General features: G+C 40.6%; 2 protein-coding genes across 18 annotated transcripts in view; one reads left to right on the top strand and one right to left on the bottom strand.

The window, feature by feature from the left end:
- The window catches only part of EML5 (EMAP like 5), a 182,900-nt gene extending 162,311 nt beyond the window's left edge, over positions 1 to 20,589 (top strand). For 7 of the 13 annotated variants that reach the window (XM_072839627.1, XM_072839626.1, XM_072839623.1 and 4 more), the window contains 11 exons: positions 5,991 to 6,164; positions 6,855 to 7,063; positions 9,315 to 9,472; positions 10,916 to 11,030; positions 11,923 to 12,111; positions 12,286 to 12,458; positions 14,351 to 14,513; positions 15,381 to 15,484; positions 15,991 to 16,144; positions 16,423 to 16,523; positions 16,784 to 20,589. In XM_072839627.1, the coding sequence (XP_072695728.1) occupies positions 5,991 to 6,164; positions 6,855 to 7,063; positions 9,315 to 9,472; positions 10,916 to 11,030; positions 11,923 to 12,111; positions 12,286 to 12,458; positions 14,351 to 14,513; positions 15,381 to 15,484; positions 15,991 to 16,144; positions 16,423 to 16,523; positions 16,784 to 16,820 (1,577 nt within the window). In that variant the 3' untranslated portion in view covers positions 16,821 to 20,589. Of the gene's footprint in view, positions 1 to 5,990; positions 6,165 to 6,854; positions 7,064 to 8,565; positions 8,707 to 9,314; positions 9,503 to 10,915; positions 11,031 to 11,922; positions 12,112 to 12,285; positions 12,459 to 14,350; positions 14,514 to 15,380; positions 15,485 to 15,990; positions 16,145 to 16,422; positions 16,524 to 16,783 lie in introns of those variants that run through there. The other 6 variants (XR_012037050.1, XM_072839624.1, XR_012037051.1 and 3 more) reach the window with 6 other exon arrangements.
- The window catches only part of ZC3H14 (zinc finger CCCH-type containing 14), a 54,355-nt gene continuing 45,448 nt past the window's right edge, over positions 18,999 to 27,905 (bottom strand). For 2 of the 5 annotated variants that reach the window (XM_072839633.1, XM_072839635.1), the window contains 6 exons: positions 27,663 to 27,895; positions 23,614 to 23,734; positions 22,500 to 22,636; positions 22,105 to 22,196; positions 21,200 to 21,306; positions 20,379 to 20,661 (listed from right to left, as the gene is read on the bottom strand). In XM_072839633.1, coding sequence (XP_072695734.1) covers positions 20,655 to 20,661; positions 21,200 to 21,306; positions 22,105 to 22,196; positions 22,500 to 22,636; positions 23,614 to 23,734; positions 27,663 to 27,895 — 697 coding nt within the window. In that variant the 3' untranslated portion in view covers positions 20,379 to 20,654. Of the gene's footprint in view, positions 20,662 to 21,199; positions 21,307 to 22,104; positions 22,197 to 22,499; positions 22,637 to 23,613; positions 23,735 to 27,662; positions 27,896 to 27,905 lie in introns of all 5 variants that reach the window. The other 3 variants (XM_072839632.1, XM_072839636.1, XM_072839634.1) reach the window with 3 other exon arrangements.

Raw genomic sequence — 27,905 nt, 5'->3', positions numbered from 1 at the left:
CTTTAGAACAAGAAGTGCAAATCCCATTTATAGCAAATGTATTTTCTGGCCTTAAACTATAGTGCCAGCAGCACTTTTCAGATCTTGATGCAAATGCAAAGAAAATGTCCATATTTCAAAAATTGGCTTAACTGAAACTGAAGAACTTGCACCTAACCTTCGGTTTATGATGATTATTCTGCAATGTAATACGTGCTAAAAGCCAGATACCAAGACAAGACCCTAAAAGAATGCTCTAAATGCTTTCCAGGTGATTGACAGTTAACATCATGTACTTGTAGATTAATATTCAAACTTGTCAGTAACTATCTACATGAGACATTTTCAAAGTTGAAATGTGTGATTTTATTATGGGCAAACATTTGCAATTGATTTTAAGGATAAAAAACTCTGACTTTTTTAAGGTTTTATTTATTTATTTATTTAACAGAGAGAGAGAGAGGGAGATATGGCAGGCAGAGGGAGAGGGAGAGACAGGCTCCGTGATGAGCAGGGAGCTTCATGTGGGGCAGGATTCCAGGACCCTGGGATCACACCCTGAGCCGAAGGCAGAGGCTCAACCACTGAGCCCCCTGGGCATCCCATGTTTCTGACTCTTTACAGAAAAAGTTTGCAGACCTCAGCTCCAGAGGGAGAGAGGCAATAAGTAAACTTTTAAAGCTAACGTGATCTGAGGTGGTAATATGATTTAAAAAAAAAAAAGAAAAAGATGGGATTATATTTTGAAGGTAAAGCCCAGTGGTCCTTTTGGAAGAATTGGATGTGAGGGCCTGACAGAAAGTGAAGAAGCAAGGCTGTTAATTTTTCGCTTGAGCAGCTGGCTCAGCGAGATCGGGGAATACTTACGGAGAAACAGTGGGCGGGAAGAAAGTATTCACAGACATAAAGATTAAAGGGAAGACAAGAAGACTGGTGGGTTTGGGGGCGGGAGTGGGAAAATAAGGAAGCTCTATTTTCTTTAATAGCTGAGAGTGAGGAGATGGTGAGGAAGGTGGGAGCTAAAGTTTTGAAGTCACTTTGGAATGTGGGAATGTAATATCTATTAGAAAATATGTGATATAATCACATTTGAATACATTACATGTCTTTTGAGTAGACAGTAAGGGGATATCTTTTGTCTGACAAAGTTTTTTCCTTAGTGTACCTAAGGCAGTGCTAAGATTTTGACATTTGGTCCTTAAGAGGATTTGAAGAACGAGAACTACCCCCACCCTCATAGTTACCATTTGTCATAATAGGCAGTTGTCCATTAAGGGACTTTAGTTGGTCTTCCATGTGCCATCTGTGACAGAATATAAGGGAATTTATTAGCCCTAAGGCTGGTTGCATTTGTGGTCAGAAGAGAATTGCCAGTGCCAGTTCAAGTTATAGGCTTCTTTGCTTTCATTTAGGGGGAAAAGGATGAACACCCTTTTCAGAACCATGAGCTAAAAGTCCTTCCTTTAGTCTCATTGAGTCATTTGAAGGCCCCAAGCAAACCCTGTACTAAGAAAACACCTGGGGAATAATACCATGTGCTGATGGGCTGAGTCTGGGTCACTGAACTAAATCTCCCTGCTGGAGATGGGCAGTGGGGAATGGAGCGTGGGGGCTTGAGGGCACAGGGGATGTTATTACAAGGGGCTTAGACTAATCCTCTGAGCCGGCAGTGTCTTTCCCCTGAATCACTTGCTCTACTTACGGGAGGAATGGATTCCTGAATAGAAGTATAGCTTTATTAAGAAGGAAGGAGGTAATGAATGGTGGATATGCAGCAGAGCTGTCCACCACAGAAACTAAAGTGTGAAATACAGTTGGTGCACTTAATGGCTCATGTTAAAGTCTTGTTTTAAAATACAGTTTTTATTAGGCTGCACCAAAGGCAAGGTAAAGGACGGACAAAGAATATATCCTTTAAAACTTTGATTCTGGGATCCCTGGGTGGCGCAGCGGTTTAGCGCCTGCCTTTGGCCCAGGGCGCGATCCTGGAGACCCGGGATCAAATCCCACGTCAGGCTCCCGGTGCATGGAGCCTGCTTCTCCCTCTGCCTGTGTCTCTGCCTCTCTCTCTCTCTCTCTCTGTGTGTGACTATCATAAATAAATAAAAATTTAAAAAAATAAAATAAAATAAAACTTTGATTCTTGTAAACTCCAATTAGTAATTGAAAGAGACCTTACAGCATCTCTGTACCAGAGACTTAGAGTTTAGGAATGCTGATAAAGTCAGTGGGATTGATTTTCCAGAGAGAGCTTGATATAATAGGAGGAAGAACAGAAATGGATCCTGAAGATACCACACCTCTGTTGGCTCTGCCAGCTGTGTGTGACTTAGGGCCCGACTGACTTCATGGAAAACACATCTGCCTAGAAGTGAAGCTTAGAGGTGCACCCATTAGCTGGTGGCGCGTTGGAAAGGGAAGAGAGTGAACAGGGTCTGTGCTACTCCAGTATCATGAATGACCATTTTTGAATCATAGGAGGAAATAAAATGTACTTAATGAACATCATTTAATCTTTCTCTTAAAAAAAAAAAAAAAAGGATTCAGGACGCCTGGGTGGCTCAGCAGTTGGACATTTGCCTTCTTCCCAGTGCGTGACTCCGGGGGTCCTGGGATCAAGTCCCATATTGGGCTCCCTGCATAGAGCCTGCTTCTCCCTCTGCCTGTGTCCCTGCCTCTCTCTCTGTGTCTCTCATGAATACATAAATAAAATCTTTTTTAAAAATAAAAAATATTAAAAGATTTTATTTGAGAGAGAGAGAGAAAGCATGAGCAGGGGTAGGAGCATAGTGAGAAGCAGGATCCCACTGAGCATGGAGTTCAATCCCAAGACCCCGGGATCATGACCTGAGCTGAAGGCAGGTGCTTACCCAACTGAGCCACGAGCCACCCAGGTGCCCCCTAACTTAATCCTTCTTCAGTAAGTTAGAAAAGACGTTGAAAGTTTGCGGTGACTTAAATCTTAAATCCTGTTACTGATACAAGTTCAGAACAGTTTGGATAGTAGCAGTCCCATGACATGGTCATGGTCATGTTTTAAAACATAAATTTTACGTATATGCTCCTTACCATCTCATTTAACTTTCTATGAAAGTTTGAAAAGCTCAGTAGCTCAACTTCCTTAAGATTACTTGCTATGTAGAGTTTAAATAAATGAAGGTTTTGGTAATTTGTGATATATGAAATTTGGAGACAAAACTGAGTGATGTTTCTTGAAAATCCATTATCTACCTCATCACATTTAGGCAAATAAAGTATATGGATTGCTCAGGGTTGCTTTTTATGAACACGTAAAAGTGTTTCTGTATTATAGAAGACCTATATAATATTTATTACTGGCAAAAAATTATAGACTGCCCTAGTACATGTTTACATTTTTTTCAAGTGTTTAAGTTCTAGTTAACATAACAGTGTAATATTGGTTTCAGGAGTAGAATTTAGAGATTCATCACTTATATACAACACCCAGTGCCCATCCCAACATGTGCCTGCCTTAATCCCCACCACCCGTCTAGCATATCTCGCTCCTCACCCCCAGCGATCTTTAGTTTGTTCTCTATAGTTAAGTCTAGTATGGTTTGCCTCCCTTTTGTTTCCTTCCCAAATGTTCATTTGTTTTGTTTCTTAAATTCCACATGAGTGAAATCATATGGGATTTGTCTTTAATTTCACTAAGCATAATACTTTCTAGCTTCATCCACATTGTTAAAAATGGCAAGATTTCATTCTTTTGATGGCTAATATTCCATTGTGTATCTATACCGCATCTTCTTTATAAATTCATCTGTCAAAGGACATCTGGACTCTTTCCATAGTTCCATGGTTACTGTCAATGCTACATATTAAGTTTGCCAGTCCCTCATATTCTTTGACTTTTATATTGAATAAGGAACATTCTAATTTTAGTTCAGTACTTAAGTTATTATGTTCATTTTTACATGCACAAATACCCTATTTTATTATATGATAAACTTTTTTAGTTTATTTGAGAAAGAGAGAGAGTGCATGCACAAGCAGGGGACGGGCAGAGGGAGAGGATTCCAAGCCGAGTCCGTGCTGAGTGTGGAGCCTGGCAGGCAGTTTGATCTCAAAACCCTGAGATCATGACCCAAGCTGCAATAAAGAGCCAAATACTTAACTGACTGAGCCACCCAGGCACCCCATATGGTAAGCTTTTAAGTCTATTTCCATACAGTTTCTATTTTTTACAGTTGTAGAAATCTTTGAACAATTTTTACTTAATGACTTGAAATCCCTGGTTTAATGTATTTTAATTACTTTGAAGAGCTCTCAGATTTAACATTGTATACTATAAATTGTAGATGGTATATACAGTATAGTCTAAATTGATCACAGTATTTTCTTTGGAAACTAAATTGTCTCTATTTTGGCAATATTTGTAGCAGATTTATAATTTGAAACAAACATACTTTAGTAGTTTGATTATTTTACTAAAAGTACTTCTGGGGCACCTGAGTGGCTCAGTCGTTAAGCATCTGCCTTTAGCTCTGATCATGATCCCCGGGTCCTGGGATAGAGCCCCACATCAGGCTTCCTGCACAGTTGGGAGTCTGCGTCCCCCTCTCCTTCTGTGTTCTCTCTCTCTCTCAAATAAATAAAATCTTAAATTTTAAATAAAAGTACCTATGTTATGAAACTGAATTAGCTGCCAAATTGACTTATCTGTTCATTTTTATAGGCTGTAGTTCATGAAGAAAGGATAATACAAAGCCCTGATATTTTTACTTAGAAAATACAGATAACTGGGAAAATTTTTTAAAGAGTAGAAATGGGCTACACAAGACGAATAGCAACAAATACAGTTTTTTAAAAGATTAGCCATTTGGGGGGCACCTGGTAGAGCATGTGACTCTTGATCTCAGGGTTGAATTCATATCCCATGTTGGGTGTAGAGATTACCTAAAAATAAAGTGTTGGGGTGCCTGGCTGGCTCAGTCAGTAGAATTTGCAATTCTTGATCTTGGGGTCATGAGTTCAAGCCCCATGTTGGGTGTAGAGCCTACTAAAACAATTTTTCTTTTAATAAAAAAAAATCTTGAAAAATAAATAAAATAAATAAAAATAAAAGATAAGCAGTGTTATTTCTTCCCTGAAATCCTGTTTTTAAAAAACAACACTGTCTTATAAAGTGATATGAACTTAGCTTTTTACCAAATCTCTGTCTATATGGTTGAAAATTTCTTTTCATATCTATTCAGGTGAGTCCTACCCGCTGCCTTTCTCAATTTATGCTTGCTTTTCATCTCTCCTTCAAATAACATAAGATATTGAATAACATTATAACTAATGTTCAGTAACAAAGATAGCAGATAATTGAATATAATCTGATTTTTAATTATTGTATATTTGTATATTTCTCCACATAATTACATAAAGATTTAACACATGTAAAACGTGCATTATTTTTTAGTAGTTTAAGGTTTGTGATTGCCTTATTTTCTTGTTTAAGTGTTATTTTCTCAAAAGTGCAATTTGAACTATTGCCTGAATAAGTACCCTGTACTTTTTCCTTTCCTTCCTCTTTCTTTTTTTTTCTTTACTTTTATTTATTTTTTTTAATTGAGGTATAGTTGACACATTGTGTTACACAAGTTTCAGGCATATGGTATCATGACTGGACAATACGTTGTGTGCTCACCATGAGTGTGGCTGACACCTGTCACCGGCATGCCATGCCATTACAGCACCACTGACCCTGCTCCCCATGTTGTCTTTCATCCCATGATTTACTCCTAACCAGGAGCCTCTGTCTTCCACCCCTTCCCCCATCTTGTCCATCCCCCTACCACCCTACCTTCTAGCAACTATCAGCTCTTTGTGTTTATGAATCTGTTTCTTTTGGGGGGGGGGTCTTAGTTTTGAGCTATTTTTAAGTACACAGTCTTCGTTTGGTACAGACTTTTCCATGTTTCAGAAAATATGCATCAGCTACGGAAATGGAAACATTTATAATAGGCATAATACAACTTTTGGATTTTATGTTTATTTAGCTACAGCTCCTTCCATCCACATCTGGGATGCAGTGAACAAGCAGACTTTATCTATACTGAGATGCTACCATTCAAAGGGCGTGTGTTCAGTCAGCTTCAGTGCTACTGGCAAACTCTTGCTGTCTGTGGGGCTAGACCCAGAACATACTATTACCATTTGGAGATGGCAGGAAGGTAGGGTTCTTTTTTCCTTCATAATTTTTAAAAATAAGAATACTAGGGTAATGTGCATTCTCTAATATTTGCCTAAACTTGGTGATTGAAATCATTTTTCATTTCAGCCCTACACAATACACAGTACACAGTTGATGTTACTGTTGGTATGTTCCACTTTAAAAACTCAGTGAAAGAAGCTCACAAAACATAAATTAATGAAAGTTATTAATACTACACATGATTTACTGCTCTCTCTTTTCAGTAAGAAACCATATGTAAGTCTCTTTGCTAATTATTGTTTGATTTGTTATGGAGGGTAATAAGATCAGAAATGAAGTATATTGTAAGTGACAATAAAGATCAATAAGGTAATATTACTTGCACTTTAGACAAAACTCTTCAGTTATATATATAGCTGCCATAAAAAGTGAAGTTCACAGAGCCACACAGAAGAAGGTAAGCTGTGATTCCCAAAATCAAGGATGGCCCTTCTGTGATAATAAAGCTCCCATTGACACACATATCCCTTGAGAAAATATGTGAAAGGACCCTCTCCCCAGGCAGTTGTCCTGTGATTGCTGGTAGCCGTGCAAGGGACATGCCCCCTTAGAAGTATTTGGTTTTTGAACTATATGAATAACTGCTTAATCTTGTAACAATTAGCTTCCTATACTAACCTTGATAATTCTGTTGTCTCTTTTTTGTCAGGTGCCAAAATTGCCAGCAGAGCTGGTCACAACCAACGTATTTTTGTGGCAGAATTCCGACCAGATTCAGATTCCCAGTTTGTCTCTGTGGGAGTCAAACACGTGAAGTTCTGGACACTGGCCGGAAGGGCTCTTCTTAGCAAAAAAGGGCTCCTGAGCGCAGTGGAGGATGCCCGGATGCAGACCATGCTCGCTGTGGCATTTGGTGCAGTATGTCTCTTGAAATGCCTGTGCTAGTGTATCTCAGAATTACGGAAATTGGACTACTTTGGGTTTACTTACTTTAGATAGATAAGCCACCATAACCTCGTTCAGTGGCATTGGGACCCACTAATTGTTGCATACGTCCTGGTCATGCATGCTTTCACCTTCCTGTACTGATAGAAGTAATCTGATACTTTCAGAAATCTGGGAGTGGGAGAGAACATTAATGAGGGAGAAGAATTATAATGAAATATTTGAGTCTTTAGGCCATTGGCATTCTTAAAAGCCTTCCTTAATCTTGTAACTGTCACCCTAAATCTCCTAAAATTTCTGCCCTCCTGGTAGTGCCTCATAATCCTAGAGATTTGTCAGAATATGGAAAGATGAATCAAGAAATGTAATTTTCTACTATGTAAGGTGGTACTTGGGTTTAGGATTTCCTTTTTTGCTATCATCTTAATTCACTGCTTAGCACATAGTTGGAAGTGCTCTGGGCCGGTGCACTCACCGCTCACCGAGGAGGAAAGAGAACACAGTTCCTGGCCTTCACAGGGAGTGTTCTAGAGAGAGCTGTCCCTCCCCTCCTCCATCCCATCTGGGCTGGTGGTTCACAATCCACATCTCTTTCCTCTAATACCCTGCGCCCTGGCCAGGCTTTTTAAATCCTTTGGTGCATCAGAAACCTAAGTGGATTTCCTTACTAACGTGTTTATCTGGGTACGTAATACATGAAGAAAATTATACTTTTAGAACCTTTAAGCACACATTTTTGAGGGGGGAAATATTGAAAACTTTGGTCATACCATGTCAAACTTCTATTAAACATTTTGGGCGTTCATTATATAAGATCAGTAATTCCTTTCCAGAAGAAGAACTCGCATATTCAAATGCTTCTGACATTTAATTTGTCCGTGTAGATTAACTTTCTTCATGTATAAAATTCCTTATGTAGCCAGTTGCCCATTCCCAAAAGAAAATAAACTTGAAGAGTAAAATATTAGTCATAATTCACTCATGTTTGAAGCAGCAGTGCAGTCAGAGTGTTTACTGAGATGGGTTGATGTCCAATTTAGGTCTTTTTGGGCATCTTGTTTGGCTCGGGGCCGTAAAAGAGCAAGGGAAGTAAAATACTGGTATTTACACCTGAAGCACTTACTTTCTAATTGCAGATAAGGCATGGATTATGATGCTTCCAGATGACAACTGTCATTATTGTCATCCAAATATGAAGTACAAAGAAAATACGTAAATGCTGAGGAATTTGAAGTCACATTAAATTGTTGTAGGGAGGGACCCTGGCTAGTTCTGTCGGTAGAGCCTGGGACTCATGATCACAGGGTCCAGAGTTCCAGCCACACATCCTGGGTAGAGACTAACTTTAAAAAAATTGTTGTAGGGAAATAAACATACCAACTATATAATATTTTCAAAAAGATTAAAGAAAATCTTTGTTTTGTTGTAATTCAAAATTTTCCTAACGCTTCTCTCCATGCTGTTTCTGGTGAAAGATCTTGTACCAGTTGCTCTAAAAGTGAAACTGAAATGGATGAAAATAGCAAATATGCAGAATTTAATTTCTCCAGTCTCCACATAAATGAACTAGATCAGAATTGCAATTCTCAGAATGATCTGAAGCTCTATTACTTTTGGTACTTATCCAATTTATCTTATTTTGTATCTCACTGACTTTGCTATTTTGATTTTAAGAAGTCATGGCAAATGTTAATTTTATATATGTAACTTCATGAATTAGTCAAATCTAAAAATTCCCACAACTTTGCTCTATTTATGGTTTTACTTTCTGTGACAAAATACTTTATCAGATCTCATGGAAAGTTATTTTCACTTCCTACCCTTCTTTGCACTCCCCATTACTAATGACTGCACATTATTCCTTGGGCAGCTGGAGGGAAGCAGCCCACAGGGACCATATAAACCAGAATGATAATATTTTAGACTTAAGGGACAGAGAGCTGAACTCCCTCAAGCTTTATCAGCGTGAAAAAGCTGATTCTTCTAGAAGTGCCAAGGCTTGTGCAAGGAGGCTAGGCCAGTGAATTTGCAGCAGAGGAGGACAGCAGGCCCTGACGAAGCCAGGCCTCGAGTTGGGGTTTTCTGGCTCCGGCCCACTGTGGCCCCAGCCTCGCCCCACCGTGCCGTCTGGGAGGTAGGCCCTGCTACAGTAGAGAATTGCGTCTGTTTCATCTCTATTTGAACTTTTGATGAGTCTGTCTCCCCCTTCCCCACTCCTTTTCAGAATAACTTGACGTTTACAGGTACCATCAGTGGAGATGTCTGTGTGTGGAAAGATCACATACTGTGTAGGATCGTGGCCAGAGCTCACAACGGGCCCGTGTTTGCCATGTACACCACCCTGCGGGACGGACTCATCGTGACCGGCGGCAAGGAAAGGCCGTGAGTCCTCCTCCTGTGCATGGCCTCACTGTGCGTGCATTTGTGCGTCGGGGGCTGCCTGGGGTTTGCAGTTCGTTATTCCAGTGTTTTCTAGGCCAGACACGTTGTCCTATCTGAACTTCTTCCTCCTGTGCTTCGCCTTTATTGCCTCCTACATGCTGCCGTATTGATTATTAATTTGTGGTCCAAAGTCACTTGAAATTTTTTTTCATGTTGTGGAGAAGCCTAGACCCCAACAATCAGGCTGAGAATTTCTCCGAGGTAGTTATGGTGCAGGCAGAGAGCTGATCTTAATGTCTGTATCCTGTACAAGTATTTGCTGGAAGAATTTTGCCCTCAAACACAGGATGCACCTTGGCTGCCCTCTGTCTTGTCTTTTGTCCAAACGGACACTGATGGGCAGGGTGCCTACTGCTTGCCGCCTCAGAAGAGGACGAGGGGGTGCTACAAACTAAATGCCTTGTTTGCTTTTCCTTGAGGCAAACTTGTTACATAAAATCATGTAATACGGGATCCCTGGGTGGCGCAGCGGTTTGGCGCCTGCCTTTGGCCCAGGGCGCGATCCTGGAGACCCGGGGTCGAGTCCCACGTTGGGCTCCCGGTGCATGGAGCCTGCTTCTCCCTCTGCCTGTGTCTCTGCCTCTCTCTCTCTCTCTCTGACTATCATAAATAAATAAATAATTTAAAAAAATCATGTAATACAAGGCTTCAAAATTTAAGTCTGAGGAAAGGCCTTTTTCTGAGTTTCGCTTTGAAAACCTCTGAGGAGCTAAATACTTAGAATAGATTTTTCTGCCAACATAGTCCTTTCCAGTAAATGCGGTGTTTCCATGTCCAAGAAGTAAGAACCTTTCCAGTCAGGATTGAGTGGAGACACATATATGAAACACAAATGTAGCAGCTCTTGTCTCCCACGTGAAGGAAGACTCTTGCGGTGCACAGGCATGTTTTTGTCCTGAGACAAAACAGTTCATCTTACAGAAAATAAAGTTGTACCCTTTTCAGTTCTTCCAAGTGAAAAACCATAAGTGGGTTGTATCCTGTCTTTTCCATATTGCTCTGGCGCTGGGGTCCCCGCAGCCCTGCAGCCCGCACCTCTCTGCGCACTTTCAGTGCGGGTTTCAGCCGTGGCTGTAGCATCTCTGATCGCATATCTAGGCTCACGTTCTCATTATCATGTTAACGCTATACATCATTTTACACATTGCCTTAATCATATGGGAGGTGGGAGCTAAATAAGATTATGCTCATGTCAGGAAAATGAAGTAAAAGTAAAGTAAAATCTGCTTAAACATGATAACTGGAATACAGTGTATCTTAAAATTGCTATAAAAAGTGAATATCATGGCCTTTTTTTTCACTATTCTGCTTATAATTCAGGATTTCAAAAATTATTTGGAATAGCTAATAACAAATGCTCCTTTTGGTTTGGGTTGTTATTAGGTCGAAAGAAGGAGGAGCAGTCAAACTGTGGGATCAGGAGCTGAGGCGATGCCGTGCTTTCAGGCTCGAGACAGGACAAGTCACTGATTGTGTTCGTTCTGTGTGCAGAGGCAAAGTAAGATGTTCCTTGAGCCATTATGGTGCAGCAGGAAGTAGAGGACAGTTATTCTTGGGGTTGTCTCACCCTTTGGAACTTGATGAAATCTAAGGATGAGTCTGCTTGCTGGCTGGCCTCTGCCTCCGCTGCTTGCCGTGTGGTCCACACCGGCACCAGGCAGACGGCAGGAAGCTGCACTTCTGCCTAAAGTCGATTTACCTCCATAGTTCTTGAATCTGCCAATTCAACTGTGGAGGGCAGAAGGAAATTTTCTTGCCAGTTGACTCATTTTGATTAGAGCAGCTATCTTTTTGTTTTCTTTTTGGTTTTTTTTGTTTTTTTTTTAAAGTACTCTACCCCCAATGTGGGGCTTAAACTCATGACCCCCGACATCGAGTCGTTTGCTCTGCCAACTGAGCCAGCCAGGCACCCCCCTCTGGTTGGTTTTGTTTTTTTTTAAACATCCGTTCCTTTAAAAAAATTTGGCTCATGCATGTACTTGCAATAAGCATATTTATAAATCATATACATGTATTACCCTCAGTCCATATATTTATTAGTCAAGCTTACCTTTATTTATACTTACTTTTTAACTAAAATCCAGTACTTCTTCCTGTATCCCAGTGCACTTACACCTCTTTGGAGATCTTCAGATAAAATAGAATCAAAGTCAAAACTTTGACTAGAAAAGTCAGGTGTATTATCTTAGAGCCTGGACTCTGACATACAGCCCAGCCCAGTGCTCCTGCAGGTTGCCTCTGGTCAAAGAAAACCACATGAGCTAATGACTGGCTTGCTACTAGATTATGCAAAGCAGAAAGTTCTCTGAAAGGAGGTCAGTAGGGTCCTTCCTGTTATTGAAAGCGATTTTGTATCACAGTAAATGTATTGGGTCCCATTTGTGTTTCAGGGCAAGATCCTAGTTGGGACAAGGAACGCTGAGATAATTGAAGTTGGAGAGAAAAATGCAGCATGTAATATCTTAGTTAATGGCCATGTGGATGGACCCATATGGGGACTGGTGACACATCCTTCCAGAGATTTTTTCCTTTCTGCTGCAGAAGATGGGACAGTGAGACTCTGGGATATTGCTGATAAAGTAGGTACAGAGTTTTCTTTCTTACAGTTATAATTTCTAAAGGAGCATGGAAGTCCTAAATTGTTAACATGTGAAGAACTATTTGAGAATTATATTGAGAATTTTGAAGAGAAACCGGTTTACTTTAAGCACTCTATTTAATGTAGTTCTCTATAACTCTTGGTTCTTATGCAGAAGATGTTAAACAAAGTGAATTTGGGACATGCTGCTCGTACCGTGTGCTACAGCCCTGAAGGGGATATGGTGGCTATTGGAATGAAAAATGGAGAATTTATTATTTTACTGGTGAGCTCTCTAAAAATATGGGGAAAGAAGAGAGACAGACGATGTGCAATCCATGATATCAGGTTAGTCAACAAATGGAATAGAATTTTTAGTATATATGTTCTTAAATGACCCAGGTTACATTTTAAAACAGGTCCTTAATGCCTGTCGCATTTAAAGACATCAGAAATTGGACCCTGAAATGTGGCTCTTTTATACTTATTTACTGCTTGCTAAAATTATCAACCCAGTGACACCAACCACAGTGCCACATGAATTCAGGGAATATCTGGAGTAAGTACCACAGAACATGTCCTTCCAAGAATATGTCCACTGTACTAAGGAGAGCCATTCATCCTGAGTTGTCAGCCTGGAAACTAAAGTTATAACCCCAGCTCTCAATGGAATATATAATCACTCATTTCGTCAGTACACGTCAGGGCACCACCCTGGTGGCTCAGTTGGGTCAAGCATCTGACTTTGGCTCAGGTCGTGATCCTGGGGTCCTGGGATGCAGCCCCTCGTTGGGCTCCCTCAGCAGGGAGCCTGTTTCTCTCTCTCCCTCTGCCCATCCCAACTCTTTCTCAAATAAATAAAATCTTTAAAAAAAAATTAATACTCATCAAACATCTGTACCCAAGTCTGAATCAAACTAAACTTTACTTGAACCTAGGGGCACCTGGGTGGCTCAGTCGGTTAAGTGTCCAACCCTTGGTTTCAGGTCAGGTTGTATGTCAGGGCCTGGGATCCAGCCCTGCACTGGGTTCCACGCTCAGCAGGGAGTCTGCTGGAGTTTCTATCTCCCTCTGCTCCTCTCCTGCTCACTTGCTTGCTCTCTCTCGAAAATAAAATTTAAGAAGAAAAAAAAAGCGGGGATGGGGGGCACGCCTGGGTGGCTCAGCGGTTGAGCGTCTGCTTTCAGCTCAGGTCATGATTCCTGGGTCCTGGGATCGAGTCCCGCATTGGGCTTCCCATAGGGAGCCTGCTTCTTCCTGTGTCTCTGCCTCAGTGTCTCTCTCATGAATAAATAAAATCTTTTTTTTTTTAATTTTTATTTATTTATGATAGTCACAGAGAGAGAAAGAGAGAGAGGCAGAGACACAGGCAGAGGGAGAAGCAGGCTCCATGCACTGGGAGCCCGATGTGGGATTCGATCCCGGGTCTTCAGGATCGCGCCCTGGGCCAAAGGCAGGCGCCAAACCGCTGCGCCACCCAGGGATCCCTGAATAAATAAAATCTTAAAAAAAAAAAAACTAAACTAAAAATAAGCCCTTTCTTGATCCTTTCTGGTCCAGTGCCTAAGTTCATTGAGACAGTGGCTGCCATTTACTGAGTACTTCGGTGTGGTCAAGATCAGTTAGTGAATCCCGTTCTGTCAAAAGCTTGCACTCATTAGTAAAACTCTTTTACATATGAAACCTTCCTCAAAATTTTAATATATAAACCTCTTACAGGCCCCCAGTTTCCCTAAAGAAGCTCAACTGAATTGTCCCCTATTTCCCATGACCACAAGACACATATGTGTCTTACGATAACCTCTAAGCTTCAGGTAGTGTCCCTTCCCCTGCTAACCTGAGTTGAATGAAGCTGGTCTGTGTTTTTGCTGTGAAGATACCAGGTGTCCAGATACCAGTTTACCTACCTTGGTAAATTCGGTGTTGTGTAACTTAAGAGTTACGTATTTATTAGTAGCTTATAAGCTACTTTGAGCTTAACAAGCTCAAAACTTATTTTTAAAGAAATCAGATGTAAATTCAGGAGCTACCTAAAATTGAAGGAAAATATAAGATTTTTGTTTTATGTAACACATACTATATTCTCTCCGTATACACAATCAGCGGTGTCAGATGAATCTATGTGAGGCTAGAGCACACCCATTTTGAAAGGTGGAAGAAAGCAAGCAAGTCACTGGTCTGAAACGTTATACAATTCCATGTGATCTGATGCGTCTGTCATGTTTTTATTACCTCTCCAGATTTAGTCCAGATTCCCGGTTTCTGGCCGTTGGCTCTAGTGAGAACTCGGTGGACTTTTACGACCTAACATTGGGCCCCACCCTTAACAGAATCAGCTACTGCAGAGACATTCCCAGTTTTGTCATTCAGATGGACTTCTCTGCAGATAGCAGACATCTCCAGGTACAGTACCGACGCTATAAACCCAGTCCACACTAGGTTCCTAGACTGTCAGTGGAGGCGTTTAAAACTCCTAACTTCAACGAACTAGGGGTGGTAGAAAGGGAGGTGGGTGGGGCGACTGGGTGACGGGCACTGAGGGGGGCACTTGATGGGATGAGCACTGGGTGTTATTCTAGATGTTGGCAAATTGAACACCAATAAAAAATACATGTATATATATATTAAAAAAACCTGCTAACTTTGGGGCCTACACAGGTGGCTTGGTGGTAGAGCACGCCTTCAGCTCAGGGCATGACCCTGGGGTCCTGGGATCAAGTCCCCCATTGGCCTCCCTGCAGGGAGCCTGCTTCTCCCTCTGCCTGTGAGTCTCTGCCTCTGTCTCTCCCATGAATAAATAAAATCTTTAAAAAATAAAACCTCTTAAGTTTTAGGGATGCCTGGCTGGCTCAGTCGGCAGAGCATGCAACTCTTGATCTCCTAGTTGTGAGTTTGAGCTCCACGTTGGGTGTGGAGGGAGGACTTAAAACCTTTCAAAACAACCAACCAGCCCAGGGGCGTCTGGCTGAGGAGGCCTATTATTGTGATTCTTGATCTTGGGGTCTTGAAGTCCAAGCCCCACGTTGGGCAAGAACTTCCTGAAAACACTGGAGTTCCAGAGCTTTCCAAGTTCTTGCTTTTTTATGCTTCACTGTTTCTGCATTAACAGCCTATCCCCATCAGTCCTCCTCTCCATTTTTTTCTAACAGACATTTGTAGTCGTTGTTAATGTTAGAAATGTAAATCAAAGAGCACATTTTGCTAGCATCCCATGGCCTTCTGATGTCAGTCACGTAATGGAATTCTCGTCCCATTTTAATACCACAAAAGGTCTCCACTGGTTGCTATAAACGGCAGGTCTATGAAGTGCCTTCAGGAAAACCCGTCATGGACCACGCCACCATGGACAGGATCACTTGGGCTACGTGGACTAGGTAAGGACCAAAGGTCAGTCAGGAAGACTGGAAAATCCTACTTCTGAATAGAGCCATCCCGCTGGGGAGTAGTAATTGAGTTTTAAGTTTATTACCTATCTTGAGTTCTTCCTAAGAAAGAACGATGGGCTCAGCTGGGATTCCTCTTCACTGAACACACTCGCATGCTTTTATCAAGGTTAAAAGCCTTTAAAGATGCCCTGATATTTTCCTTAACACGAGGCTTAATCATAGGCAATAAAACCACGTACTGGGTACTATGAAGCAATTGCATTATCTAAATGCCATCTTGAAGCTATTAGAAATGGGACCTTTTAAGTTTGCTGTATAACAGGTAACCATGAGAAGCCAATTTTTTAATTTTTAAAACTTAAATTCCTAAAGCATAAGCATCTTTTAATTTTAAATCACATATTAAGTAGAGATGTAGAGACGAATTACCAAAAAACTTTTTTGGTAATTCATCTGTTTGCTATGATGGATTTTCTTTTATTCCTTCCCTCTAGTATTCTAGGGGATGAAGTCATGGGAATCTGGTCCAGACACGCTGAGAAAGCCAATGTCAACTGTGCCTGCGTATCTCATTCAGGAATCAGCCTTGTGACAGGAGATGACTTTGGCATGGTTAAGTTATTTGACTTCCCGTGTCCTGAAAAATTTGTAAGTCTGCTTTAATTTTTTTATGTAGTTTTACTAGCAACTTAGATTAGTACCTCTTTCCCCATAATTTAATAGCTAAATATGTTACTGTCTCCTGATTTTGGAGACATTTTTTAATACAGGTTCCTAAAATGTTTTTTGAAATTTACTAATCCCTTACTCTGAAATAAAAATAAAAGCTTTTAGAGATTATCTCCCCATGCCTGCAGGTAACCCCATCTTTGCAAACTATCCTAATAAAGCTGTGATTAGCCCTTTTGTTTCTCATTGCTTTTCAGGCAAAGCACAAAAGGTTCTTGGGTCATTCACCTCATGTGACAAATATTCGATTTACCAGCGGTGATCGACATGTCATCAGTGCTGGAGGGGATGACTGCAGGTTGGTAGCTTTCTCAGCCCAAAAAAGAGCAGACCATCTCTCATGAGGTAGTAAGAGATTTCGCATCAGTATATTGTAGACTCTGAGTCAGCAACATGTAAGGTAGATAACAGGGTGGCTGCCTGGGGGTGGAGGTGCAAACTATGGAAGTACAAAATAAAAGGAGTTAATGAAAAATTTTACATAGGTATGATTTGAAAGCTCATTAAATTTCTGAAAATCTAGAAATATAATGAACTCACTTTTTTTTTGGATTGCAGTTTATTTGTCTGGAAGTGTGTACATATGCCTCACTGAAAGCTATGGATGCTGAGTAGACTCCATGTAACGAACAGCCTCGAGAGTCCAGAATTACAGAAGAGGAACAACAAAAAAACAGAACCAAACCTTGCGTGGGCAAGTGGTGCTAATTTAGGGTTGTAACAGGGACAAATGCCCAGAGTCATCACAATAGAAGACAGATAAGTTCAGACTGTTTGCTGTATGCACTGGCTAACTGTCCATAATCCATTCACTGCCAGATAGTTACTTCCAGAAGGGGTTGAGTACGTACTCCGTGAAAGCCAGCCCCCCATTCTGGGAGTGTGTGCAAACTTGGCAGGGCTGCTAGGGACGTTCAAGAGACAGCACTTCTCAAAAACAACCTTAAAAACTCGACTTGTGTCATTTTCATCCTCTCTTTACCAAAATGTTTTCTTTTTTAGAATTTATATTTTATTTCCAAGGTTCATTATTTAATGACTTATTTTATCCTTGTGGTTTACATGAGGAGATGAAACACACCCTAGAGGATCACAGTTTTTAAAAGGCAAACATTGTTTTCCCCAAGGAGATACACACAAGCTTTACTGAGAATAGAATGCTACTTAAAGCACCCAGAAACCTCTTTTTATAAAGGACATTTTCCTCCTGGCAGTTTTACATTCAGGAATAAATCCAAAGTTAGTAGTATATGATCACTACATTTTCATTTCTGAGCTGTCGATCCTTTTCTGTTCAGAAGTCCTAGCCTCTAAGCTGAAAAACTGAAACACAATTATAGCTTCATTAATGAAAAAGTAGTACAATGAAGTCATTTCCAGTGGTGTACAAATTAAAGTTTTAGGCGATAGTAGTTAACTGGGAGAGCATACTGAGTATTTGAAGATGTGATATAACAAACACTGAAGTGTTCAAGGTCACATTTACCAAGTTAAACAACTTAGTAGCTCTTGAAATAAAATTTTTATAGCTTTTTTTTTTTCTACTGGAAAAATTAACTAATCTGATGTATGCCACCCCATAGGCTGACTTCCAAAAAGAATGAATACAGGTCCACTTGTAAACTTGTCCATTAAAATTCCTTGTTGGTGGATTAGGGCTTCACTTAGACCTTTATCCCTATTCACTTTAACGCTGCCAAAGATCAGTACTTGCCGTTCAGGAATTTGCTGTTTAGCCTGTCTGTAGTTTCCTGAAGATTGGAGATTATGTAGATTGCTATTTAAAAATATATTTTTCTAAGTGTGATAAAGTTGAAGATGCTCTATCGGTCCTATGAATTTTTATTTTAATGTGTTATCTTTGTAGCATTATAGACCCCTTCAGGTTTCTGGAAGTTTGGTTTGACCAGACATGAAGATTCCTGATCTATTTTGTATGCCCAACACCTTGTAAATACTAACAACAGAAAACGGCTGAATGGCATCAGAGAGCCTGACGGGTGACTGAGTACCGAGCAGTAGCTGTGTCTGAAGGACTGATTAAGGCATGAAGAAGCTTCAAACATAAGATCATATTCACATCGGTGGATTCTCCTAAATGAAGTCAAATTTTAGAGTACACTAATACTAAATTTCTATCTGTGTAGATCATTAAAAGCCATTCAATAAATTATATTCCCCTGAACCACCCTCTCCCCCTGCCCTGTCTTCAGCCTCTTGCAGTTTCAGATGTTCCTTCTGAGCCAAGGCTTGCCGGCTTTTGGCTACAGAGAAATCCCATTTCCATTAGTACAGGTAGAAACGCTAATTCTAACCTTAAGCAAGTGAACCCTATAGGACAAAAGTGCTTCCACAGCAGCTCTGTTCCTCCACGTGGCCAGCTGAGAAGCCAGCCTGTGACTGTCAGCTCCAGCACTTCGCTCACGTTGAGTGCAGGTAGTCCTCCCACAGCCACTGTGTTTATATTATACCACCATCAGCGAAGGGGAGGTGAGTGACCAAGACAGGTCATGAGGAGTTGGCCCTGTGGTGGTGGTGGGTTTTTTTGTTTTGTTTTGTTTTGTTTTTTAACCCAGAGATTTACATGTTTGTGCTGTATCTAAGCTCCTCAGTCTGTCACCTGAGACTTCGGGCACCGCCAGCAACTCGCTCCCTTGTGGTGATGCTTTTTGACAGTGGTTCATTTTAAACATTTGTTGGATAACTTAATCTACAGTCAACCTTAGCTTGCCCAGAAATCCCAGCAGCTGAAAGGCAACCTTAAACTCTTCAGTGTGTTTCCAGGCACTGTTTATTAAGTGGCAGAAAATATCCAATGTTAGCATGTTACCGACTTGTAAAACGGCTGAACCAAACCACTTAAGCCCTGTTTCCCATTGCTGTAGTAGAATTATGAATGCCATTTATAAATAGTGGCCCTCAAAGTTCACTTAAGTGTCTAGAAATACAACTTAAACTACATCTTTGCAGAAGAAACTTAGCACTGGAATGAACACATGCCTTAAATTCAAAGGAGTCAGCTTTTCAGAATGAAGCAAGATGCTCACTTCACCCAAGCCTCTCCTGTGCACAGTCGTTCCTCTTCTAAGGTTTCATATATTTTTGTCTTAGGAACTGGCACCGCGAAGTGCAACTTATAGATGGTTTCATAGCTGGTTCTTTCTTTCTGCTTCCGAGAGAAAAGCAACGGCCACAACATAGACTGCTGGTTTCATGCTCTTTAACATGGACTTTTACTCCTGTTTCGTTATCCCTTGGGTATAGAACTAACTAATAAGTCCATGAACCTTTTTGTTGTTAGTTTAATTTGGTCCTGAGAATGTTTGAGTCTTTCTATCTTCTGCATTAATTCAATCTGTTCTAACCACTTTCAGCTTTGTTTTTAAAAAAAACTGCTGTACATCAGTCTTTAAGGTCAGTGATCCGTTGGTTATTTATTTCTAAAGCATCTGACACTTCTTGCCTTAACTACTTCAAAAACCACATACAGAAAACTGTGTACTGAATCAATAGTCCAAAAGTTTAGTCCTGTTTTTCAGTTTTACCCATCTGATTTCTGTAGTCAGTCATTTAAAATATACTATTCAAATCCAATTTTTACATTTAAAAACTTTTCTGTGGAGTTATTTCTGAAAATGTTATTTTTCAGAATGTGAGAATATATGTATAGCTCTAATCCTGTGAGTTTAAAGTCTGTTTTCTGATACATTCTGTATATAGAATTGTAAAAAAAAAAAAAAAAAAAAAAAAAAATTTGTATAATTTTGTGATAATTCAGCCCCCAAATATTTATTTAAAAAGTGTATGTTTATGTTAATAGTAAATGAAAGCATTTTAAGGAACTCTTCACCGTTTTTTGCATTGGCCATTCTATTTTTTACCTGACCCATCTTTATCCGGAGGTAAGACAAAGCAGCCTGTATTAATTATCATGCTTTTCAAACTAAATTCACTTAAAATTAAAAAGGAACAAATGACTGTTTTAAGCTGCCTCTGCACTTTTGGCCACTCTTCTGTTTTCACAGTGGATAATCCTTCGGAAAAGTGAATGCAATCCAACTTTTTAGAATAAAAGTGCTCCTCTCTCTAAATACATAGTAGTGACACTGTAGCCCCAATCCTGACACCACCACCACATTGTAAATGCTGATACTTGAAATAGTAGCGTACAAACACGCCTCAAATGTTTTAATAGAATTCAGCTTTTCCTTAAATGGTCTTTTCAGAGTCAAAACAAACAACAAAAAACACCCAATGTTAAAACCACTTAATAAACTTACAAACTTGAAAAATTAGACACTTCAGATAGGCAATAAACTTCATATTATGAAAGCAATATATTCCAAGTTTCAAAGATTTGACAAGTTCTGCAGAATATTTTCGTCAGTAGATGGAAACTCCACAATCTTCTGCCAAGGAGGACTGAGTGTCATTCACTGAATAAACAAACAAAAAAAATTAACTGCTTTACATCCATATATACCTGCCTAAAAAGAGTATTTTCACACAACAAATACCAGATTTTTAAAAAACAATAATTATATATAAGTTACATAAAGGATTAGGAAAGTTTCAACACATGTCATCCTTATGCCAAGAAAACTGATGGGAGATTTGTGAGCAGAACATATTCAGAAGGTAAATCGAATCTGGAGATTATTGAGGTGAATAAGTAATCGCTGGTAAAACAAAATTTGGAAACAACAGTTTCCAAAAGTGAGAAAATGATCACTTCCTCCAAATCTGTATACTTTGTAAATTTAAGAACATGTAGGGCAGCCTGGGTGCCTCAATGGTTTAGCGCCGCCTGCAGCTCATGGCATGATCCTGGAGACCCAGGATCGAGCCCCACATTGGGCTCCCTGCATGGAGCCGAGCTTCTCTGCCTCTTTCTCTCTCTCATGAATAAATAAATCTTAAAAAAAAAATTTTAAGAACATGTGGCAATTAGAAAAGCTGTTCTTTCATCTTTACCTGGTTTGAGGTCGAATCCATTTCAAGGCATGTCGTGGTGGCACAGTAATGGTGGGATGATAAAATGTGCAGTCAGGTCTTGTACACTGAGTGTTAAATCTGCAGTGCTAAATACAAACAAAGAGTCTCAATGTTTGCAAAGCTAATGCAAATAAAAACAAGGCAATTTGAGACAAACATATGATGGCACCAAATATATACAGTCTAACAGTATTTTAATACTGAGACCTGGAAAGATGAACACCCCTGCCCCCAGACACAAAATTCTAGTCAAAGAATAACAGTAAAATTTCAAAAAGAACCTTTGCATATACAATACAAACCTCTCTCCACCCTGCACATCAGCCCAGCATCCCTCTATCCACCGAGCCCTGGAAACCCTGACTGACACCCAACCGCAGATGGGGGGAGTGAGGCCTTTCAGGCAGCTTTCAGGCTTCTAGTTCAGAGGGATCATTCACTCTGATCATTAAATAAACAAGTGCAGATGCGTCCATCTTTAGCACACAGACGATTTAGACCATCAGTACAAGCACTACTGGATTTCATCATCTCAGTTTGACATGAGGTGGGGAGGAAAAACACTCCACAAACCACCCACACTTTTAGGGGCAGAGAGGAATGGGAACGCTAAGCAAAGAGGAGTTTCACTAAGAGCTCAGAATACGAACCTCAGTTTCAGACCTGCCCGAAAGGACCAGATAGGAGCTCATGCAACTAAGAAAACTCGAGGTCTTCAAGACCGGAATGTTAACTCCCTAACAAAAACAGTGATGTGGGGCAGGGAAGAGGTGGGGGAAGACCACGGGCACACATGACCTTCAATTTGCTAGTGCTCTTCCAGGCCTCAGAATTGAAAACTTCTCACTAATTTTAATAATTTTTGGGAAAATGAAAATTCTTACTTTTGGATGATAGAAGGGACATTCCATTTTCTTACAAGCAGGGAAATAACGGCACAGTTGACTACTAGAAGGTGGTGCTGGTGTTGCGATTGCTGACAAGAACGAGGACAAAGATTGATCAAATTTGGAAGAATAATTTGTAATGCAATCCGATGTTTTTATGAGAACCATTTTTAATATACAACGAGAAAATCTATATATTCATTAGATAAAAAACTTCAGAATGATCCTAAATTGGCACGCCTACTCTTTAAAGACTGGTTAGGTTAATTGATTCTGACATAATTTCTAAAATTATTCCTTTTTTTTTTTTCCTTTTAAACTCAGTTTATAATCTCAAACTGTCATTTTCCCTTTTTTACCTAAATTTAGTAGTACATAATAGGATCACTAACCTGGTTTTGGAGGCAGTACTGGAATTCTTCTACTCATATGAGTGAAGGGACAATCTGGTTTAGTACATTTTGCATCGTATTTACAATTTGGATGAACAAATAAACATTTTTCAGCAAATTTACAATTGGGGAAGGCTCTATAAAACAAAAAACATTATTCACATTTAATCTTCTCAATGCATCATTCGTTTTTTTGTAGAAAGGTTCCTTACATTCCATCACTACTTGTTTTGAGAAACACAGTATAGTAAAAAGGAAAACTCCCATTTTTTCTTAAACTATATTCTGTGCCTAACATGGGGCTTGAATTCACAACACAGAGATCAAGATTCGCATGCTCTACTGACTGAGCCAGCAGGTGCCCTGGGAAACTCAATTTTTAAATGAGGCCAGATTTCAAAAGACACAGTCGTCTGTTCCAAAGCCTAGGGTAATAAAAGATTTTCAACTTAAGTCACGACCATGAAAGACAACGGGATTTTTTTTGTGTTAAGAATCACACCACTTACTCTTTAAGATCCATGTTTGCAATATTTTATGAAGCAAACTCAATATACTGAGCATAACATATGTGCAGCAAAGCACCACTAAAAAAAAAAAAAAAAAAAAAAAAAGAGCGAGAGAGAGACTCATCCTGTGGTCTCCCTCCGTGTATATCCGAATTATTCTCACATCAAAACTTCCATAAGGAAGTCAAAATATGGAGATTCCACTTCTAGGGCCCAAAAAATATACACGTATTTTTAAAATATAAAAGCCATCTCTCAAAAGCTCATGCCACTGAACCAGCCAACTAAGTCCAAAATGTTTTGTCATGACCTGTAACTAGTTTTTCCCCAGTGCCTTAAAAGCTGTGAATAGGTCTATGAACAACACATACAAAGCAGGGCAGTTACAGAAACATCTCTTAAGGGTACAGAGAAGCCTCCTCCCACCTCCCCACTCCCTCAAAGGAACACACACCTCTATTACACAAGTGTGCTACTCTGGGGACAATGGTTAAGTGTCACGGCATTCAGGTATACAAGTCAAACTTGTTCAAAGAAAACAAATGGAGTAAGCTCTAAGATCTAGAAATTAACCTGAAAATCAGAATCAGCTTGTTGCTACTCACTTGCAAGGTGAAACAGGATGATGGTAAGCACACTCATCCCCATTTTTACAGGCAGGCCAGTACTTGCAACGCTCCAGAAGTTTTTCTGGCTTCTGGACCACACTCAGTTCACTCATTTCAGCTAGAAAAGGAAAGAAAAATATCTCATGAAGTATGATCAATTCAGTACATGGCACCTTTAATACATTTAAAACTCAGTCTTAAAATCTTACATCTTCTAGGTTTACTACAGTCATACAAAATAAACGAGTCTGATACTCTGGTTCACACAGGTTAAGAGCCTGTTAGAAAAGGTCACCAGGAAGTCAACTGCGGTTCTCACTGTGAAAAGCAGAGCAGACAGGGATGCTGCAACTAGAGCCAAAGTTCTCACCCCAAGCCCCAGTGCTCAATATTATTTCAGAGCTGAATTAAAATGAGAGGGAAGAATGCCAAGTAGGGAGCCAATAAAAAGAAAAACTGCAAACACAAGGTGAGAAAGAACATGAAATGAGGCTCCCAGGTGGCTCAGTGAGTTAAGTGTCCGGCTTTGGCTCAGGTCATGATCTCGGGGGTCCTGGGATCAAGCCCCGTATCGGGCTCTATGTTCAGTGGAAAATCTGCCCTTCCCCCTGCTCATGTTGTCAAATAAGTGAATCTTAAGCGCGGGCGCGCATACACACACACACGTGAGCTAGTAATTCTCCTGTCCAGACACCATGATGAGTGGATCATACACAAAAGCATTCCCACTGAGGTATATACACAGTTCAAAGTCCAGATGATAAAAACTCACATCAATAGGAAAAGTATTTTTGCTTAAAATGGATCACAAAATGCCATCACCTCCAGGGACCTGCAGATCACCAAGCAGGGAGTGTGGCTGGGTCTAAGATGATCAGAGGCAGACAGCCTTGGTGTGGAGGAAACCCAGGAGAGTAAGAGCAGCCAGGAGAGCACGTGCACGCACCATCCACGGGCTCACTGCCTGCCACTCCCTCTGAAGGTTGTGTCCAAGGACAGTGTAATCAATCACCAGTGTGTGGGAAAGCAGGCCCCAGGTTGCCAGATTGTCTCCCAATTCAGAGAAAGCTTAAAACCTTTTTACATGACATACAAGTTTAAATACTGGCAACGATGTTATTTGAAACAGAATAGCCCAATAAATTCATGTCCAAACACCATAATGACCTTCAACTTCTGAACCAAGACACCCTAGCTTTAAAAAAATTTTAAAAAGCCATCATGGGGGATCCCTGGGTGGCGCAGCAGTTTGGCACCTGCCTTTGGCCCAGGGCGCGATCCTGGAGACCCGGGATCGAATCCCACATCGGGCTCCCGGTGCATGGAGCCTGCTTCTCCCTCTGCCTGTGTCTCTGCCTCTCTCTCTCTGTGTGACTATCATAAATAAATAAAAATTAAAAAAAAAAAAGCCATCATGGGTATTACATAGTAGGGTTCACATTCATAATTATAAAACCAAGTATCACTTCAACCACATTGCTCTAGTCCTTTTGCCTGAGATCGGACAGTTCTGACTCTGTAGCTTAGCTGAGCTAGACACTGTGGGCAAGTCTCCTTATCTATGCAAAAAGAAAAGAACGTCTTCCTTAGAAGTTTTATGACTGAAGGAAACAAAACTGCAAAGTAGGCAACCAGTCAGAACCTCACAGTGTAGCGGTATCCTGAGAACATACTGATCCAGTGACCCAACCTCGGTCTTCACTGCAGGAGAACAAGACACAAACCCAGTCCCGGAGCCAGACAGGAGGACCAAAGAGCTACTGTAAAACTATGCCTGATACACAGTTTTCCATCCTACTCTTAAAATAGTAGTCACTGTTTAGCTCCAGGATATAAAAGTATCCTTAATTGCCAATAAAATCCTGCATGACCGGGAAGAGTTGTTTTCTCCAATTTTAAAGGTTTCTGATATCCTGCCTGTGGAAAGGCGTCCTACCCTCCTCCAAAGGAACACACGTTAGTCTACAGTATATACATGGGAACACAGTCCACATGAAACAAGTTAACAGAACACCCAAGTGCAGGTCGGTTGGAAAATGGGAGCAGATACTCATGGGCAATATTAAAATAGTTAAATACTTTACAAGGAAACATTATCCTTCTACTAGAAATGTTAGATCATATACACAGAGGTCTGATTCCGGTTTTCCCCAACATTTACTTCAAAAGCCATTAACACTTTTGTTTAAGATTAAGCAAATTCATTTTTTACTACAAGCTACAAAAATCTGTGCTGCCAGGACCCCTGGGTGGCTCAGAAGTTGAGCCTTTGGCCCGGGGCATGATTCCCAGGATCCAGGACCACGTCCTACATTGGGCTCCTTGCAGGGAGCCCTTCTCCCTCAACCTGTATCTCTGCCTCTCTGTCTTCTCACTCTGTCTCTCATAATAAATAAGTAAAAATCTTAAAAAAAAAGAAAAAAATCTGTGCTGCCATTCAATGGGCAGGGGAAGGCAGGGAGTGCTGCTGATAGCCGCCTCGAAACACTGGACTTTTTGCCAGCAAAAGCACTCACGAAGTTTCAAATTCCCTGCTTGGATGGGGGGAGACCAGAGCCTCTTTGTGACTGTTATTTGGAGTCCCTCGGGCCTCACTTATGCTCTAACTTCGGCAAAGCTTCATCCTCTGGCAGCAGTGAACCAGTGAGTCCCAGATCAAAGCAATGGTACAGGAGGCTCGCCGCTCATCACCCTACCCTCCAGAAGGGCCACAACTCATGAACCCTAGGCAAGAAGTCTAACATGTTCCAGAGGGGCGCTGTGAGGACGTACACACCAGTAAAGCCTAACTCACACATCTGCATGCAAACAAAAGCTGACCCTAATTTTTCTCTCATTTGAGACAAATGGGAGAAATCTGTACTGTAGGACTATGGCAATCCTCAGCCACTTTTATCATTTAAAATTTTTTCTTCTGGGTCGCCTAGGTGGCTCAGTCAGACATCCGCTGCCAGCTCCAGTCATGATCCCAGAGTTCTGAGTCGAACCCAGCACCCTGCATCAGGCTCCCTGCCCAGCAGGGAGTCTGCTTCTCCCTCTGCCTCCTCCTCTCATCCCAACTCATGCTTCTCTCTCTCAAATAAAATCTTTAAAAAAAATTTTTTTCTTCCTTTTGATAGGGTCAGACTGTCAACTCCTCCCTCCACCAATCAAAACGAGGACATTAACTCAGCCTAAAGAGTATTCAGTGCGACAATCTCCTCACTCACTCCCGATCTCCCCACTACAGGCTATATTTTTTAGTGACTGAAAAAGGTACTGAATCCATCTTCAAGTCTCTGCCAAGAGGATTAACTTACAAAAATATCAAAACCCCATTACTGTTTTTTCTTTGATACTATTCATTTTTAAATTTCAGTAACTGTCTCCTCTCCCAATGAAGGTGTTTCTAAACATTTTACAAGATATGAGTACACAACTACCATTCTCCGTCACAGACCAAAATTTGCAGCAGTATGTGCACCTGACACCAGGTCCAGGGAGAGAAGAGTGAGTGATATAGAGTCATCTGCCTAAAAAGCAGGCTGTGATCTGAACAAAGTTCATCCTACTTCTAAATACTATGTGCTTTGATACTAGTTAATTTAAACATAAGGTCTTTACTAAACTTCCATGCAATATCTTGGACAGATTAGGTGAGAAACTCCTTTCTTTCAAAGGAATTTCACTGAGGTAAAATAAGAATCAAAATCCAAATTCAATTTTTTGTCAAGTTAATTAGAAGAGACTCTTGCTGTTATGGGCAAGTGTAGTTTCTAAAGGAAAAAAGTAAACAGTGTAGCAAGAATGATAGTTCATCCTCTAGCAGGCCTGGTTAAGAGGTGAACCCCATGACAGCACTGAAGCAGCAGCCCACTAAGAAACACACACAGGACAGTCTCAAATGCAACTCATTGTTTTGTCTAAGAAAAGAAAAAAAGCCACTACTGAATTACAAATAAAAGCGAAGCCTCCAACCAATATTCATTCCAGGTAAAGAGACCAGTCCCAGATTTCCTGCACAATGACAGCACCCTGGAAAGGGAAAATCTGAGCTCTCAACACACCATTTAAAAAGCTACCATTTGGGTCATCGAGCTGCCTGCTCATCAACTGCAACTGCTGTGGGTGGAGGAGACCTCTGAGTCCCTTGTTTGAGGCTGCAGTTTGGTTTACAGGTTTCACTCCTTCAAAGCACATGTCCTCCTCTTGATCTGACATGTATCCTGGGGGGCTGGGGACACCATCCAGCGTCACTATAAACTTGGGACTTGCAGGTTTATCTGGTTGTACAAGATCTCTGCCAGACA

The sequence above is a fragment of the Canis lupus genome, chromosome 9 (assembly GCF_048164855.1).
Source record: "Canis lupus baileyi chromosome 9, mCanLup2.hap1, whole genome shotgun sequence".
Lineage (NCBI taxonomy): Eukaryota > Metazoa > Chordata > Mammalia > Carnivora > Canidae > Canis > Canis lupus.
This window is presented reverse-complemented; position numbering and strand designations above follow the sequence as displayed.